General features: G+C 34.5%; 1 protein-coding gene across 2 annotated transcripts in view; it reads left to right on the plus strand.

Annotated features, from left to right (window-relative positions):
* Positions 1–3,757: 3,757 nt before the first annotated feature.
* LOC128202800 (uncharacterized) overlaps positions 3,758–14,825 on the plus strand; it is an 82,053-nt gene continuing 70,985 nt past the window's right edge. For both annotated transcript variants that reach the window (XM_052903939.1, XM_052903940.1), the window contains exon 1: positions 3,758–4,058. In XM_052903939.1, coding sequence (XP_052759899.1) covers positions 3,834–4,058 — 225 coding nt within the window. In that variant the 5' untranslated portion in view covers positions 3,758–3,833. The remainder of the gene's footprint in view (positions 4,059–14,825) is intronic.

The raw sequence follows: 14,825 nt of genomic DNA on the forward strand, positions 1-14,825 counted from the left end.
GACGAAGTACAATAACAGCGATAAATACGGACAAATTATCATTCCAGGTTTGTTATAATTTATTTATTTTTATTAGATTTGTCATTTTAATGAGTTTAAATTACATTATTGTGATATTATTTGAATGCCATGGGCTATAAATCGCTTGACTGTTTACTTGGACAGTTAGTTCTGGTGGGTGGGGTAGATGGTTCAGAAAAGACTGCAGTTACTATTCTTATTGGAGTATTATAAACAACAAATTCTCATCTATTCTAAAACATTTGTTTTGGAAATTAACACAAATAATACATTAGTCTGTTTTACTATCTGACAGTCATAATCTAATGAGGAATCTGTATGTACATATACCAGGTATAACTAATTGTCTTTTGAATGAACATAAATAAATCATCATCAATATAAATTATGATATTTATACTGCTGTGTGTATTTTATTACTATGTAATAAACATTTTACTTAAGAGTAATTATGTCATGCTGTCACCTGTGTAGTCTTCTGAATGATTTATTTTCAAATATTATGATGGCCACCGGACTAGTCGCATACCCCCAGGCCTGGAATTAAATCGGGTTCCAGATTGTCTTAAAACACATTCATAAATAAGTCTGAGATTAACTTACTTTTTTATAACAATATGCTTTTTATGTTCCATTCCTTTCTTTACAGATATGATTCAAATATGCTGATGTTACCTTCTGAGATCATTACTTTCAATGAAGAACATCACTACAATTGGTTGGGCTGCTAGATTGGTAGCAACGTGATGGACAGCTAGTACCTGACATGCTATTGTTGGTTTGGCATCTATTGCTTACTGGGCCGCTATATTGGATGGACCATACGTGTTGGTTGAACAATTATAAATGGTTGGACTGGAAGTGTTGGTTGGACCACCAGTGTTGTTTGGACTGCTTGTTGGACAGAATGTGTGATAGACAACTAGTGTTATTTGAATCACTGTTGGGTCATATTGGTTTGATTCCCATTGCTAGTACTTTTTGGATCTCTTTTGTTGGTTGAACTGTTGTTTTTTGACTGTTATTATTGATATTCATATGTTAAGTGCTTAGTATTCAACACTTATTATTATTATTGTTATCATAAGAAATATTATTATTCAAAAATCATATAAATATATAAAATTAAATATTTTTTTATGTCCTTGTACTTTAGTTATGTTTTACATTTACAATGTGCATCATAATGTTTTATTATATGAACAACTCTTTTTATAGATATTTAAATAAACATTAATTCTGTACAACCATTTTTTGTTTCTTTTGCTACAATTTGTATGATAGTGTCAGACATTTTCTACAGAAATGATAAATTTGTCATAAAAAAAGCACAGCAAAAAATCAGAGCTCATGGTAACTTCTTTAAATGCTGATTCTCATCAAAATGAATAAGTTGAATTGCATCATTAAATGTATTATTCTTCATTAAATTTGATGAGATCTCCTGCCAATTGACCTTTAGGGACATGCACCTTTAAAACTGCAATCTTACAGATTAACTGATTTTGATATCATTGCCTTCAATTCAGTCAGTCATATAAGATGATTCACAAAATAACAGATCTCAGTTGTTTGAAACACTGTCAAAAGACTCCATTTTCTTAAAGCGTTAGAAACGCTTTTTAACCATAAATATATCCATTTTCAAACAAAGATACGTACAAATGTTATCTGATCTTCTATCAGCAATCTTTTATCACTGGTTTTCAGACATTTTTTTGTAAAAACGGTCAAGATAATTCTGTAAAATTGTTTTCTGATCTTCCATCAGCAATCTTATATCACTGGTTTTCAGACATTTTTTGTCAAAATGGTCAGTCTGAAAATGCAGCTTTAAACTTGAGCACTGTATTTACAATGATGAACAATTTCAGTTATGAAAATTAAAATACATAGGAGCAGATGTATTGAATCATTGAGAGAGTCTTGAAATATTATGTATGATCATGCTGGACATGAGCCTATTGTTTCTGGAAATTTGCATGTGTACCAAGTTTCATTTAAATCTCAAGGCTGTTTGAATTTGGGCCAAGAAAATATTCACCTAGGCTTATTGACTATAACAATACTAAAGTAACATGATAGGAAAAAGCTCGAACCAAGGGCTGCCAGAAAAAGCACGGTGCTCATACAAACTAAGTTAACCGGATGGCTAGTTATTGCCCACAAACGTTAACTCGATTTTATGTCTTTTTAATATTAACCATGGGAGTTTACACAGTCATTGGAATAAAAAGATCATAGACAATCATATTAATAACAACGGTATTTTTTACAATTTAATAATAACATTAAACATGATACAATTCAATAACAATAAATTGTCCTTGGTATGCAATAATCCCTTTAAAGGTTCATTTGCCAAGGGTTAAAAAACCACATCTTGCTTCTTTTTGAAAAATCTCTTGTTCGACTGTTATCGGCTATAAAGTGTTGTTTCACATCCTGTGTCATAATTTTAAGTTCTAAATGTCTACTTTTTGTACCAAACATTTGAATTTATGTCACTTGTGTGCATTCCTTTAGTCCTTGCAGTCAAGGAAAGTTTTCATTCATATTGACACACTTCATTTATTTTATCTCTTTCTTGAACCGATTCCGTCTCTTGTGTTTTGCACAAATTTTTCTTGTAAAACCACTGATATAGCAGGTGCTATCAGATCAATGGTATCAACTGCCTACTCCTGTTGAGCATCAACTGAAGAAAATCAAACATCCAGAATGGACATCTCTGAAATAAAATAAATAGTTTTATCATCATCCAACTTAGCCAGAAAAAATAAAAATATAAAAGACTCTGAACTGTTAAAGCTGCACTCTCACACAGATATACCGTTTTGACAACTTTTTTTTATTTTTTGTCTTGGAAAGAGGCAATTTCTGCGTAAATATCTGCAAACGAGTGATATAAGCCTGCTGACAAAAAAAATCAGATCACCGATTTTCATATCTCCATTTAAAAATTATTATTTTATGGCTAATTTTAAAAGCGTTACTAACGGTTTAAGAAAAATGCATTAAAAATTATTTTATTTACTTAAAAATGAAAATCTGCGATCCAATGTTTTGTCAGCAGTCTTATATTACTGGTTTTCTTGCACGTTTGCATAAATTGGCAGTCGAAGACAAAAAAAAACAGTTGTCAAAATGTTTAATCTGTGGGAGTGCAGCTTTAATATCAGTCAGATATTTAAATAGTTACAATTTACTAGTAAATATTAATAAGCTGTTATTTTAAGACCTGCATATTTGTTTACATACAGTACAGCAGTCAGTATTTAAATGCCCTTCTTAATCACATTTAAGCTTCATTTACTTGACTGTTTTGAAGTTGCAGATTTTAACAATTTCACACTAATTGCAACATATCATTCATTTAATTTAATAACAAACTCAACAAACCACAATTGAATGCATACTTCATAACAACCAATATGTATTTGAAGTCTTTGAGAACTACTATGGAAGTCTTTACCATTATATTTGTTATTTTACCCCACCCACTTAAATGTGTACTGAAGTTGGGTATAAACGTCGAAAACTTCATTGACATTTACAAAAAACGGTAGATATTTATAGAAGAATGTATAACCTGATGTTCCTAACATGTTTTACTCACCTATCGATCTATTTTGCCAAGTATGCTCTTCCTTTCACTCGTATCGATAACTAGGAAATTGAATGCGGAAATAAACCGGAAGTCACCTTTGTCGCAAAGCATTATGGGCTTCTGGAATAAGGCGAATGGATGCTGGATATGATGCTATGAAACTTGTTTGCATTTAATCTTAAACGGAATTTTATTTGGAAAAATGTACTTAGGACGAGCTAAAAAGACTATTGATCAACTAGATCAGAAGGAATTTGAAGAAAAGACGGCTAAACATGCAGAACGCGAGTCGAGAAAGTCGGAGAGCGATGTGGGACAACTGTCCGAGGATTTTAAAGTGGATGAGTTACCGGATGGTGCATGTTTTCGGCTAAAAACGGTTAATATGGACACAGAAGATCCAACAACAGCAATAAGAAATGCAGAGGTAATTTAAATTGTGTTGCTATGAACTTAAGTTAATGGTTTTTGATGGTCTTCTGTTATCAAATATCCTTTATTATTATTTTTTAATAAGACACATACTGTACAGTACTTACTTAGTCAGTGAAACATTTTAGTACATTAGTGTATTATTAATTTTCATCAAAGCCTACTAGTTTTTCGTCTGATTTTTTCTTTTCCAGAAATGAGTCAAGGTATTTTTTATTTCAAATAATGATAATAGGATTTCTCTATGAATTTTGACATCCCAAATCCTTTCAAGTTTCAGTAAAGTGATTATGAATAATAGAATTACTTAATTAAGTCTAAATTTTTGACAATGATATTGTCATAGCCTTGGCCTTGTCTCTGTTGTTTGTCGAAACCTAAATATTTGCCATTTCTGTGATAAAACTATAAGATTCAAGCATTCTTCATAACCATGTGGCCATGATTGAAAGACCAAACAGCTTATTTTCATAGTGAAAATTTACGGTGAAAAAGTAATTTAAAATTTACTGTTAAAACTTAAATTCGTAAAGTGGCCAATTTTTTTGATACCTTTTCAAAAATTCAATTTTTGAGTTCAAACAATTAAAATATCCCAACTTGCCCTGAGGACTCTGTTTCTGCAAAATACTAAGGAATTCTCTGATAGTAAAATGATTAGATTGTATGATTTGAATATGATGACCTTTTTTAAATCATTATTTTTATCTGTTTTTACTTGCTGTAGCCGGTAGTGATCAGTGGTTGAAATAAAATGCTTTCTGGGTTTGCGCAATGTCTGGATTTATATAGCACGGCTTGTTGATTTCTTTTATGCCAAGCATTGTTGTAAGAATTTTAGCCTGTTCATTCAAAAGTCTTATTTTGATGTCTGTAACTGATTGAACTTTTACATGGAGTCATATTCCACTAAGAATTGTGCTTGTAGCGAAACATTTTTAGCAGATTCTAAAAAATGGATACTAAAGGGTTCCTGAATGCAAAAATGGTGGGAATACTGAAGTACCAACAGATATGTTAGACAATAAAACCTTGATTCCTACAACAATGGATTCTTACATTCTCTTGATTGCTTACTTAGGCCAAATAAAACTAATCTTTGGTATCATCCCATTTGGAAATAATTTCATAACTGTGCCACATTTTTTTATTCCATGAACTTAAGGGTGAGAGTGGTCTAGTGGTATAGGTGTCCGCCTCTCAAGAGGTTGTGTGTTCGATCCCCATCAGGGGTACTTACTCATAGCCTCTCGGACACAGTACTGGTTTCCGCCCAGGAAACGGACTCGAGAGTGATTCTATAAGCTGAGCTTTCGTCACAATCGAGCTAAAATAAATTTGCATATACTAATTTTCTTCCTTTTTTAGCCGAAATAAGAATAATTTTTGGGAGAAATGCTTTCAAGAAATTATGTTAAAATTATGTATTTGGTTATTCAACAGCTTCATGTGTCACTATCCCACATTTTAAGTGCATATATGGCTTCAGTTTATGTAAAAAAATAATTTTTGAAATTAACAAAACGATCCTGCACTCCCTTACCCATTTTTTAAAGTTTGTCTGGTAAGCTTATAATTAATTTTGCATGGCCTCAGACCCATGGTTTTATTGTAACAGTAAGTGAGTATGCATATTTTCCCAGGACTGAATTCATTACAGGTGATACTTACAATAAAAATAAGATGCAACATAGATGCATATAATTATACTTGTAACTACTATCTAGGTATTTCAATTCACCATCTGCCAGATGCAATTATCTTCTCGCAAAATTGACATCAAATTTATTTCCACTCATTCTCCAGGCATGTCATGATTTTGTTTTTTATACAAAGTTTGTGGACAAAAACACATTTAATGCTGTTCAGAATGTTAGCTCCTTGCAATAAAGATGATATTGTACATACTACTGCAGTCAAGAAAATTAAACTTTTGGATTAACAAGCCAATATCCTTATATATAAGAGCTTGCAAAAAAAATGAACAAGCCGTTCTGTATAAAAAAATCCTGAATTTGAGCAACCCTGGAAAACATTATTTTTACCAGTGCAGCGGGACTTGCATGCTTGCATTTATTTCTTTAGTTACTAGAGAATTGATTACATCAATTGATATAGCTTATTTTCAAAACACAATCAATACCGGCAGGGCAAAAAATACAATTTGGTATGAACCTTTTTTATCATTATACATGACCGATCATGGAATTTATTTGATTTTAACAGTTTACGGAATACGGAAAAATGTTTCTTATTTTAAGCATGCTGGGTGGTGAAAGTGACATGCGCCGAGCAAGTTTAATATGACATTTACGGTATCTCAAAAAGACTGCCCCCAATCACGTTCATTGCTTTTATGGAGTAAAATAAAACTCCTGATCCAAGTATATATTGTGTCATACCCTGAACAGTGTTTTGTGAAATTCACTTTTTTGTATGATGAAATAAAGTGTGGCAAAGTCATAAGGAGTGGGAAAACTTATTTATATATATATATAATATGACTTGTTTTTAATGATATTGGACAAACTATAAATGAACTTGTTTTGAATGATATAGAACAAACTTCTAATAATTGGACTTGTTTTTAATGACATTGAACATTCTATAAATAAACATGTTTTGTATGATATTTTCAATATTTCCTAAATTTGTTAAAACAAATCATATTAGAAGCATTGTACACTTTAAATCTATGTTTTAAAAAGACACAAGTGTGACAGTGTTGATTATTAAGATTTTTTAACTTGCTGATAAGATCTAGTGAATTGATTTTTACGAAGATTCAATGACATTCCTAAATAATTATTCCCCTCACTTGTCAAAATATTATCATTTGCAAAAATATTATTTTTATGATTTTCACTGCATTAGAAAGTATTTTCTTTGATGTTTGTATTCCTGTCATATCATGATCAGGCCAAACGAAATATGGTTTGGTTAGGGTTACACCTTTTCAAAAAACAGGTAAGGTAGGTAGGCTTTTTTTTCAAGGCTTTGTATCAGAACGTTATGTGTGATGAAGCTTTAAAAGTTTTTAAACTACATATTAAAACACACACTTAAAAAAAGCATGTTTTTTATATTTTATTTTTACCGACTATAAACACAGTAGGACCTAAGTGCCCATTAATTAGGTTAAGATCGGGTCACCCGAACCAGAAGGTATTTTTTATTGGCCTCAAGAAAAACAAATATTTTTGAAATTACCCTTAGGCCACAGTAAATAAATGAAATGTTAGGTGTTTCCCTTATCATCGTATTTAAGTGTGGGTAGGTATATGTTTGGTGAGGATATATTTTTAAAATGACCTATCCCCTTATTTCCGAAATTTAAAAACCACTGAAAATAGGGTCAAAAATCTTTTTGGTTACTGGTATTTTGGTGGGTTGGTTGGCAAATGCCAAACAAACCATTTATATCTTGTGGTCCATAGGTCAAACTTTTTATTTTTAATTTTTTTTAAGACTTTAATATTAATGAATTTTTATCCAAATTTGCCCCATTCCCGATGATAGAACATGTTCAATTTTCACAAAAGTTCAAAATTTCTGTTTTTATTTTTATATTTTTTTAATTTTGTTGAGAGGAAAAATAACTGCTGAATCAGGCATAAAATTGAAGGTGTCAAATTCCGTTTTTCAAGTCTTGCCTTTTTAAATCAAGTATTACCTCAACTTTGTAAAATTTGACATTTCTCATAAATTATTGAATCAGAATAGTTTTTACTTCATTAAAACAGTACTTCTTTATGAAAACCTCTGTTATACATTGAATGAACAGTATCAGTAAAAACACTTTCTATGTTTAATCAAATGTCAATAGTTCATCGGAGTGTAATTATTATCCACTTCATTGAGTCATTCATATTTTGAGGTTATTAGGTAAAACAGATTTGTAATATCTGTAATACCTGCAATCAATATTTATTGAATTTAATGTAAGGCCACACCAAAAAATATTCTACTGATTTTTGCCGAGAAAAAAATGAATGAAATGAGCAAAATAAAGATAGATTAAATTATTTCATTCCGTTTATAAACAGTAGTGGCTGAAGGTGACAAATCGTTTTTGGACGGTGCCCGCTCAGGGCATTGCCAGTGTTTGGGCCTGCACAGATCCGGCAGAAGCCAAAATGTGTCATTGCCAGTGTTTGGGCCTGCACAGATCCGGCAGAAGCCAAAATGTGTCATTGCCAGTGTTTGGGCCTGCACAGATCCAGCAGAAGCCAAAATGTGTCATTGCCAGTGTTTGGGCCTGCACAGATCCGGCAGAAGCCAAAATGTGTCATTGCCAGTGTTTGGGCCTGCACAGATCAGGCAGAAGCCAAAATGTGTCATTGCCAGTGTTTGGGCCAGCACAGATCAGGCAGAAGCCAAAATGTGTCATTGCCAGTGTTTGGGCCTGCACAGATCCGGCAGAAGCCAAAATGTGTCATTGCCAGTGTTTGGGCCTGCACAGATCAGACGCCAAAATGTGTCATTGCCAGTGTTTGGGCCTGCACAGATCAGGCAGAAGCCAAAATGTGTCATTGCCAGTGTTTGGGCCAGCACAGATCAGGCAGAAGCCAAAATGTGCCCTTGTCTGTTCGGGCCAGCACAGATCAGGCAGAAGCCAAAATGTGCCCTTGTCTGTTTGGGCCAGCACAGATCAGGCAGAAGCCAAAATGTGCCCTTGTCTGTTCGGGCCTGCACAGATCCGGCAGAAGCCAAAATGTGTCATTGCCAGTGTTTGGGCCTGCACAGATCCGGCAGAAGCCAAAATGTGTCATTGCCAGTGTTTGGGCCTGCACAGATCCGGCAGAAACCAAAATGTGTCATTGCCAGTGTTTGGGCCTGCACAGATCAGGCAGAAGCCAAAATGTGTCATTGCCAGTGTTTGGGCCTGCACAGATCAGGCAGAAGCCAAAATGTGTCATTGCCAGTGTTTGGGCCTGCACAGATCAGGCAGAAGCCAAAATGTGTCATTGCCAGTGTTTGGGCCTGCACAGGTCAAGCAGAAGCCAAAATGTGCCCTTGTCTGTTCGGGCCAGCACAGATCAGGCAGAAGCCAAAATGTGCCCTTGTCTGTTTGGGCCTGCACAGATCCGGCAGAAGCCAAAATGTGTCATTGCCAGTGTTTGGGCCTGCACAGATCCGGCAGAAGCCAAAATGTGTCATTGCCAGTGTTTGGGCCTGCACAGATCAGGCAGAAGCCAAAATGTGTCATTGCCAGTGTTTGGGCCTGCACAGATCAGGCAGAAGCCAAAATGTGTCATTGCCAGTGTTTGGGCCTGCACAGATCAGGCAGAAGCCAAAATGTGTCATTGCCAGTGTTTGGGCCTGCACAGATCAGGCAGAAGCCTGCACAGATGGGGTTGAGTTGCAATAATGTACTCTCCCTTTTGTCCTGATTAGATAGAAGCCAAAATGTGCCCTGTTTATGATGAAACCAAACTGTAGACTTAACTGATCGGGTGAGCTGCTTAAGAAAAGTACTTGCCCTAAACACAATTTCTTACCACTGGATTCAGGCAGTTGGCTTATGTACATCTATCAGACTGCTTTTATAATAACGTCTAAAATGTTTCAAAATTAGGCATCACAAAAATCAATGCCCCATAAGAAACAAATGCTCCAATTCTGTTTTTATGTACATTTAATGCACTTTCAGTGTAAGCATATTATGAGCTGTTCCCTGGTGCGTCCTAGAATTTATATCGTTAGATGATCGATATGGTGTCCTCATTCAATATTGAGAAAAAAAGCTCAAATTAAGACCGATCATCTTTGTACAGATCTTTGGATTTGGATTTTTTTTATTGACTATTGATCATTATAGGGTCACTGCGTGCCCCTATTCTTGAAATTCAAGTCAGACCTATGTTCAAAAATGTTTACGGTACCAGTCATTGAAATAAGACCTTGGGTGAACAATTAAGCCCGAAATCCAACACTCATGCTTGGCATCAACATTATTAACAAACCCTGCTGAATAAAATCCAGAATTTCAGCAAGCCCGGTAAAGCATTTTACCTAAGGGCAGGGATTATGGGCTTGTTTGGAACTCGGATTACAATTTGATTGTCATCAATGAGACATTCCTGTATCAGTTTTGTGACTTTTTTTACCTGCTTATCTATATGAGTAGTTCCAAGGTGGTTTGGATACACTTTGAAGAGCTGCATTGTAATTCCTCTTTTCATGCATTTAAATTTGCTGTATAGGCAAATTAAAGCCTGCACTCACACAGATTGAACGTTTTGACAACTTTTTAAAAAAAAATCTTGGAATGAGCCAATTTTTACTAAAATCCATGGAAACCAGTTAAATTAGACAGCTGACAAAAATTAGATCGCAGATTTTTATATTTAAGTTCAAAAATTTGAATTTAATGCGTATTTCTCAAACCGTTAATAACGGTTTAGGCCATAAAACATTGATTTTGAAACGGTAATATGAAAATCTACGGTTTGATTTTTTGTCTACGCAAAAATTTGCTCTTTCAAAGACAAAAAATAAAAAAGTTAAAAATGGGAAATCTGTGAGAGTGCAGCTTTAACACTTAAGTAAGTAATTACATAAATATACATTTATTATTCATTTGCCAACCCTGAGCATTTTAATTATTTATTCAGGATTAACTAAACCATTAAGTTGGCATTAACCAGGCACCTGGCTGCCAACTTAGTTATATTGAGGAAAGTGAAAATAAACAATAACTTTTATGCACAAACTGCCAAATGTGCCACTTTAAAAAATCATTAAAGGGCTACATGTTAATTTCTGTAACTTTGTTGGTCATTTTCATCGAAAGTTTTCTAAATTATTAAAGGGACTAGACACCAGATGGTCCCAAAATCAGCAAAAACAGTATGACACTGATAGTACAACACTTAATAACATAATTAAAAGAATATTTATAAATAGCCAACACTCAGGTTTCCCAGTTAACAGTGTGTATTATATATTTAGCATGTGAAAGTCACGTGATTTAATCACGTGACTTTCACATGCTAAATATATAATACACACTGTTAACTGGGAAACCTGAGTATGTTGGCTATTTATAAATATTACATAAACTTAAACTGACGCTATTTTAAAATTTACTGGTATTTTTTCGTAGACAAACCAAATAAATTTCGAATTATACGCTTAAACTGCGAAAGATACACTGTCTTGTAGCCAATGTGATCAATGGATGTTCAATGCCTTGTACAAAACAATATCAATATTATGTAAGTTTTTGACAATTTCCTTTTTTCTTGCAATTGTATCAGTTGGTGTCTAGTTCCTTTAACTATGATGTAATGTTTTAGATCTTATAAATATAGACTGCATTTCATTGGCTTAGATTCCAAAGAGGTCCCCATTTGGCACCAATGAAACTGCTTTATTTGAAACTATTGATTATAATAAGATTTTCCTAGCTTATTGTCCATGGCATTCAGAAGCAGATGTGAGAAATGGATTAGAAGGGGTGAGGGATTATCCATGAGGCATTAAACACTTTCTGTCAAGACAATAAACATTATTCCTTAATCTGTTCTAGTGAAAGGCATCACCTGAATGTTCCATTCTCTGGAGTGTGGGCCCATGATTCTGTTACAGTTTCTGATGCAGTTGTAACACAAGAACTGAACAGATTCTGTGAGGGTCTAATTTGCTAGAAATTTGTTTATCCATAAACAATTTAGAGGAAATTGCTCTGTGTATCTGGAACTTATATCTGGATATCTGCAAGTTCAATGACCCATAATGGTGACTTGTCAGATACTCAGTAAATGTGGCCATTCACCTATCTTTCTTCTTTTATGCTTGCATCTATGTGTAGGAAGCACTTGGTAAGTCTGCTAGCCAGTTCAATCTCTTGTTCCATGTCATCCACAGGGCTAGGATGACCACATTGCATTGTTGAGTTTTCGTATCTTCAGGTTCAATGACCCATGGTGATGGCAATAGTGATACTGTCAGTGTGGCCATTCACCTACCTTTCTTGTCATGCAGTTTGGGATGACCACATTGCCTGGTAGTCACAAGCGGATCCAGGGAGGAGCACCTGGTGCGCGCCTCCCCTAAAATCGTCCTTTTCATTTTCAGGGGCATACCCCCAAAACCTCCTGCCATATCACTTTCAACCAGATAAATTTCGGTTCTGAGGGAGGGGTGCAGGTCACAAGGTTACGCCCCTAAGTTACATGTATGCCCCCTTTAATGTCAAATCCTGGTTCTGTCAGCTGGTAGTACCATTTTGATATCTGCAGGTTCAATGACCCCGATGTTGGCTAGCGAAACTATCATTGTGGCTGTCCTTTGCACTATCTTTCTGCCATTATTCCATATAGGGGGCACTGATTGTAAGTTTCTATCTGTTTGGTCCATTGGGACAAGGTGACCACATGGTAATGTCATTGACTTCAGAAAATATCTTAATTGCTAAGACAGACACTGTTAGCCATAGGTTAATATATAAGGATGACTCCATCACAAAAAACAATATATATATAATAAGTGTCACTGACTTCAGAAATATGCTTCTTTGTGTGATTAAGTTTTAAATTGTTTGATTGCAGATGTTATCTGTCTAATGGCTAATTATACCTTTGTTTGGGTTGCTTTGTTAATACATGGTGTCGTTGACTATCTACATCTTCAACCTGACTAATAGTCTGGTCAATGACTTTCAGAATATTCCCGTTTATATTGTTCCTAGTCCTAATAAGCTTTGGCAATCTGGTCCGCTGATAATTGCACATATACGCACATGCCAACTTCACAGACCTGTGTATTGGTCAGAAAGGGCTGTTGTGCCATTTCTTTCACATTTTCAGTTCTCTAGGTCTTACAAGAGTTATGGCCCTTGAATTAGTAAAGAATGTTCAAAATAACTTCAAGTCACAATTGTAGTACCAAAAGTAATTTTTTTTGTATTCACACCCAAGAAAATTTATAAGAATGTTAGTCATTTTAGTTGGGCTGTTACGGGCACCTGCTATTCCACATCACATTCCACTTGGGCTAACCAGAGTTATGGCCCTTGGCATAGTGAAAAATGGTCTGTAAAAGCTCTTTTATTTAATGAATCACAAAACATACAAATGCTCATGTTGTTATTATTATTCCAAAACATATTATTCCTGTAACCATCCACAGACAGCGCCTCTGGGGTTATTTATCACCACTGTGATAGCTGTTACAGTAATGCATTATGTTTATGATCGTAGTATAACAATAGGCAAATTAGGGAAACCAACAAAAACATATGTAAATGTCTTCTAAGTTCTAGGTCGTGATTGATCTGATATAGGCGGCAGGGGGGAAGGGGGGGGGGGGCGTGTAGTTCATTGATTCCTGCAAGGCTTCATGCTGGTAACATAAGCATGCCAGTTTCTCAGGTTTTTCCTAGAAAATGCCTTCGACATGCAATCACTTGGAGCGATTATTGATCACTGCAGACTCTGAAATTTATTCTGTTTGAACAATATAATTGACTTGAGCAATTTAAGTTCTTTTAATTTTCCCACAATTTATTCATACCGCTCATTCGTGACTTTTAGATCATGGCCTTGCTTAATATGAGGATATTGTTGCTACACCAAGTTTCATTTCAATTTCTTTAAAGGCTTTTGAGTAAACGCCTTGCTTTACATATGCACAAGGGTATTGTTTTTATACCAAGTTTCATTTGAATGTTTTGAAAGACTATGGAGTTGAAGTTCTTGCTCAATGATGCTGAGGATGTTGATGACATCAAGGCTACGGGGTATGACAATGTCAGTGTCTGCATTCAAACCAACATTAAAACATCGGCATTTGCTCAAAAAGTGTTTCAAAGATTTACCACTCTTTAATGCATCATAAGGTTTACTGAAATTTTAAAATCATCTTGTTGAATAGGGCCCCAGGGGCTGAGCCCCTGAGCTGTCAAAAATGCCCCTTGATTGACGGAGAAAAACTTTCACTTATTAAAGCGGTGTTCTTGTAAAAGACTTTTAAGACAGACATATAAAGAATAAGATGATGATCTGCTGGTAATTCTGCAAGATTTAGCAAGCGTTTACAATGTCTTTACCACAGTTTTGATTATCAGGAAGCTGTGGGAATTGTTCCAAAGCATGTGATTAATTTCTCCGAATTCCATGCCCACAAAAATATCGAAACATTTTTTGTTTGAGAATGATACAGATTTGTCTTATAAAATCGGCTAGATGATACCAGGATAATATATGCATTTGCATGTCTGGGTTCTATTTATACTTCGTTTTTATTGCATAATTGCGATGAACTAATATGTCCAGCTGCTTTGCCATGATCTTTTTTCGATTTTGTTGTTTTTCGTTGCAGACATCATGCATACATTTGCAAGATGAGTGATTTTTTATTCTCTCTCCAAAAAAAGTTATCAGACTTTTTTTTCACCCTTTTTTTATTTTTTATCAAAACATAAGTGAAATAATTAGTTTTTATTGAAAAAATATATTGAACATAAAACAAATATAATGGATTGTTTTGTAAACATTTGAATAATAAAAAAAATAATAAAAAAGATAACGTTTGTACCATTCTTGTCAATTTTTTTGCAAAAATGAAAAAAATCAGATCAATGGAAAAAATAATGTTCTTGTACATGTATGGGTCCAGAAATTGTAAAAAAAATACATGGATACTATTGCTCTCAGTGGGACACATGCCTGCAATTTAAAGCTGAAAGATAACAATTGCTTGTCCCAAAAAAATATGTCTGAATCGAAACGTAAAATTTGATCAGCCAAACATGTAA

The sequence above is a fragment of the Mya arenaria genome, chromosome 9 (genome assembly GCF_026914265.1).
Source record: "Mya arenaria isolate MELC-2E11 chromosome 9, ASM2691426v1".
In the NCBI taxonomy this organism is placed as follows: domain Eukaryota; kingdom Metazoa; phylum Mollusca; class Bivalvia; order Myida; family Myidae; genus Mya; species Mya arenaria.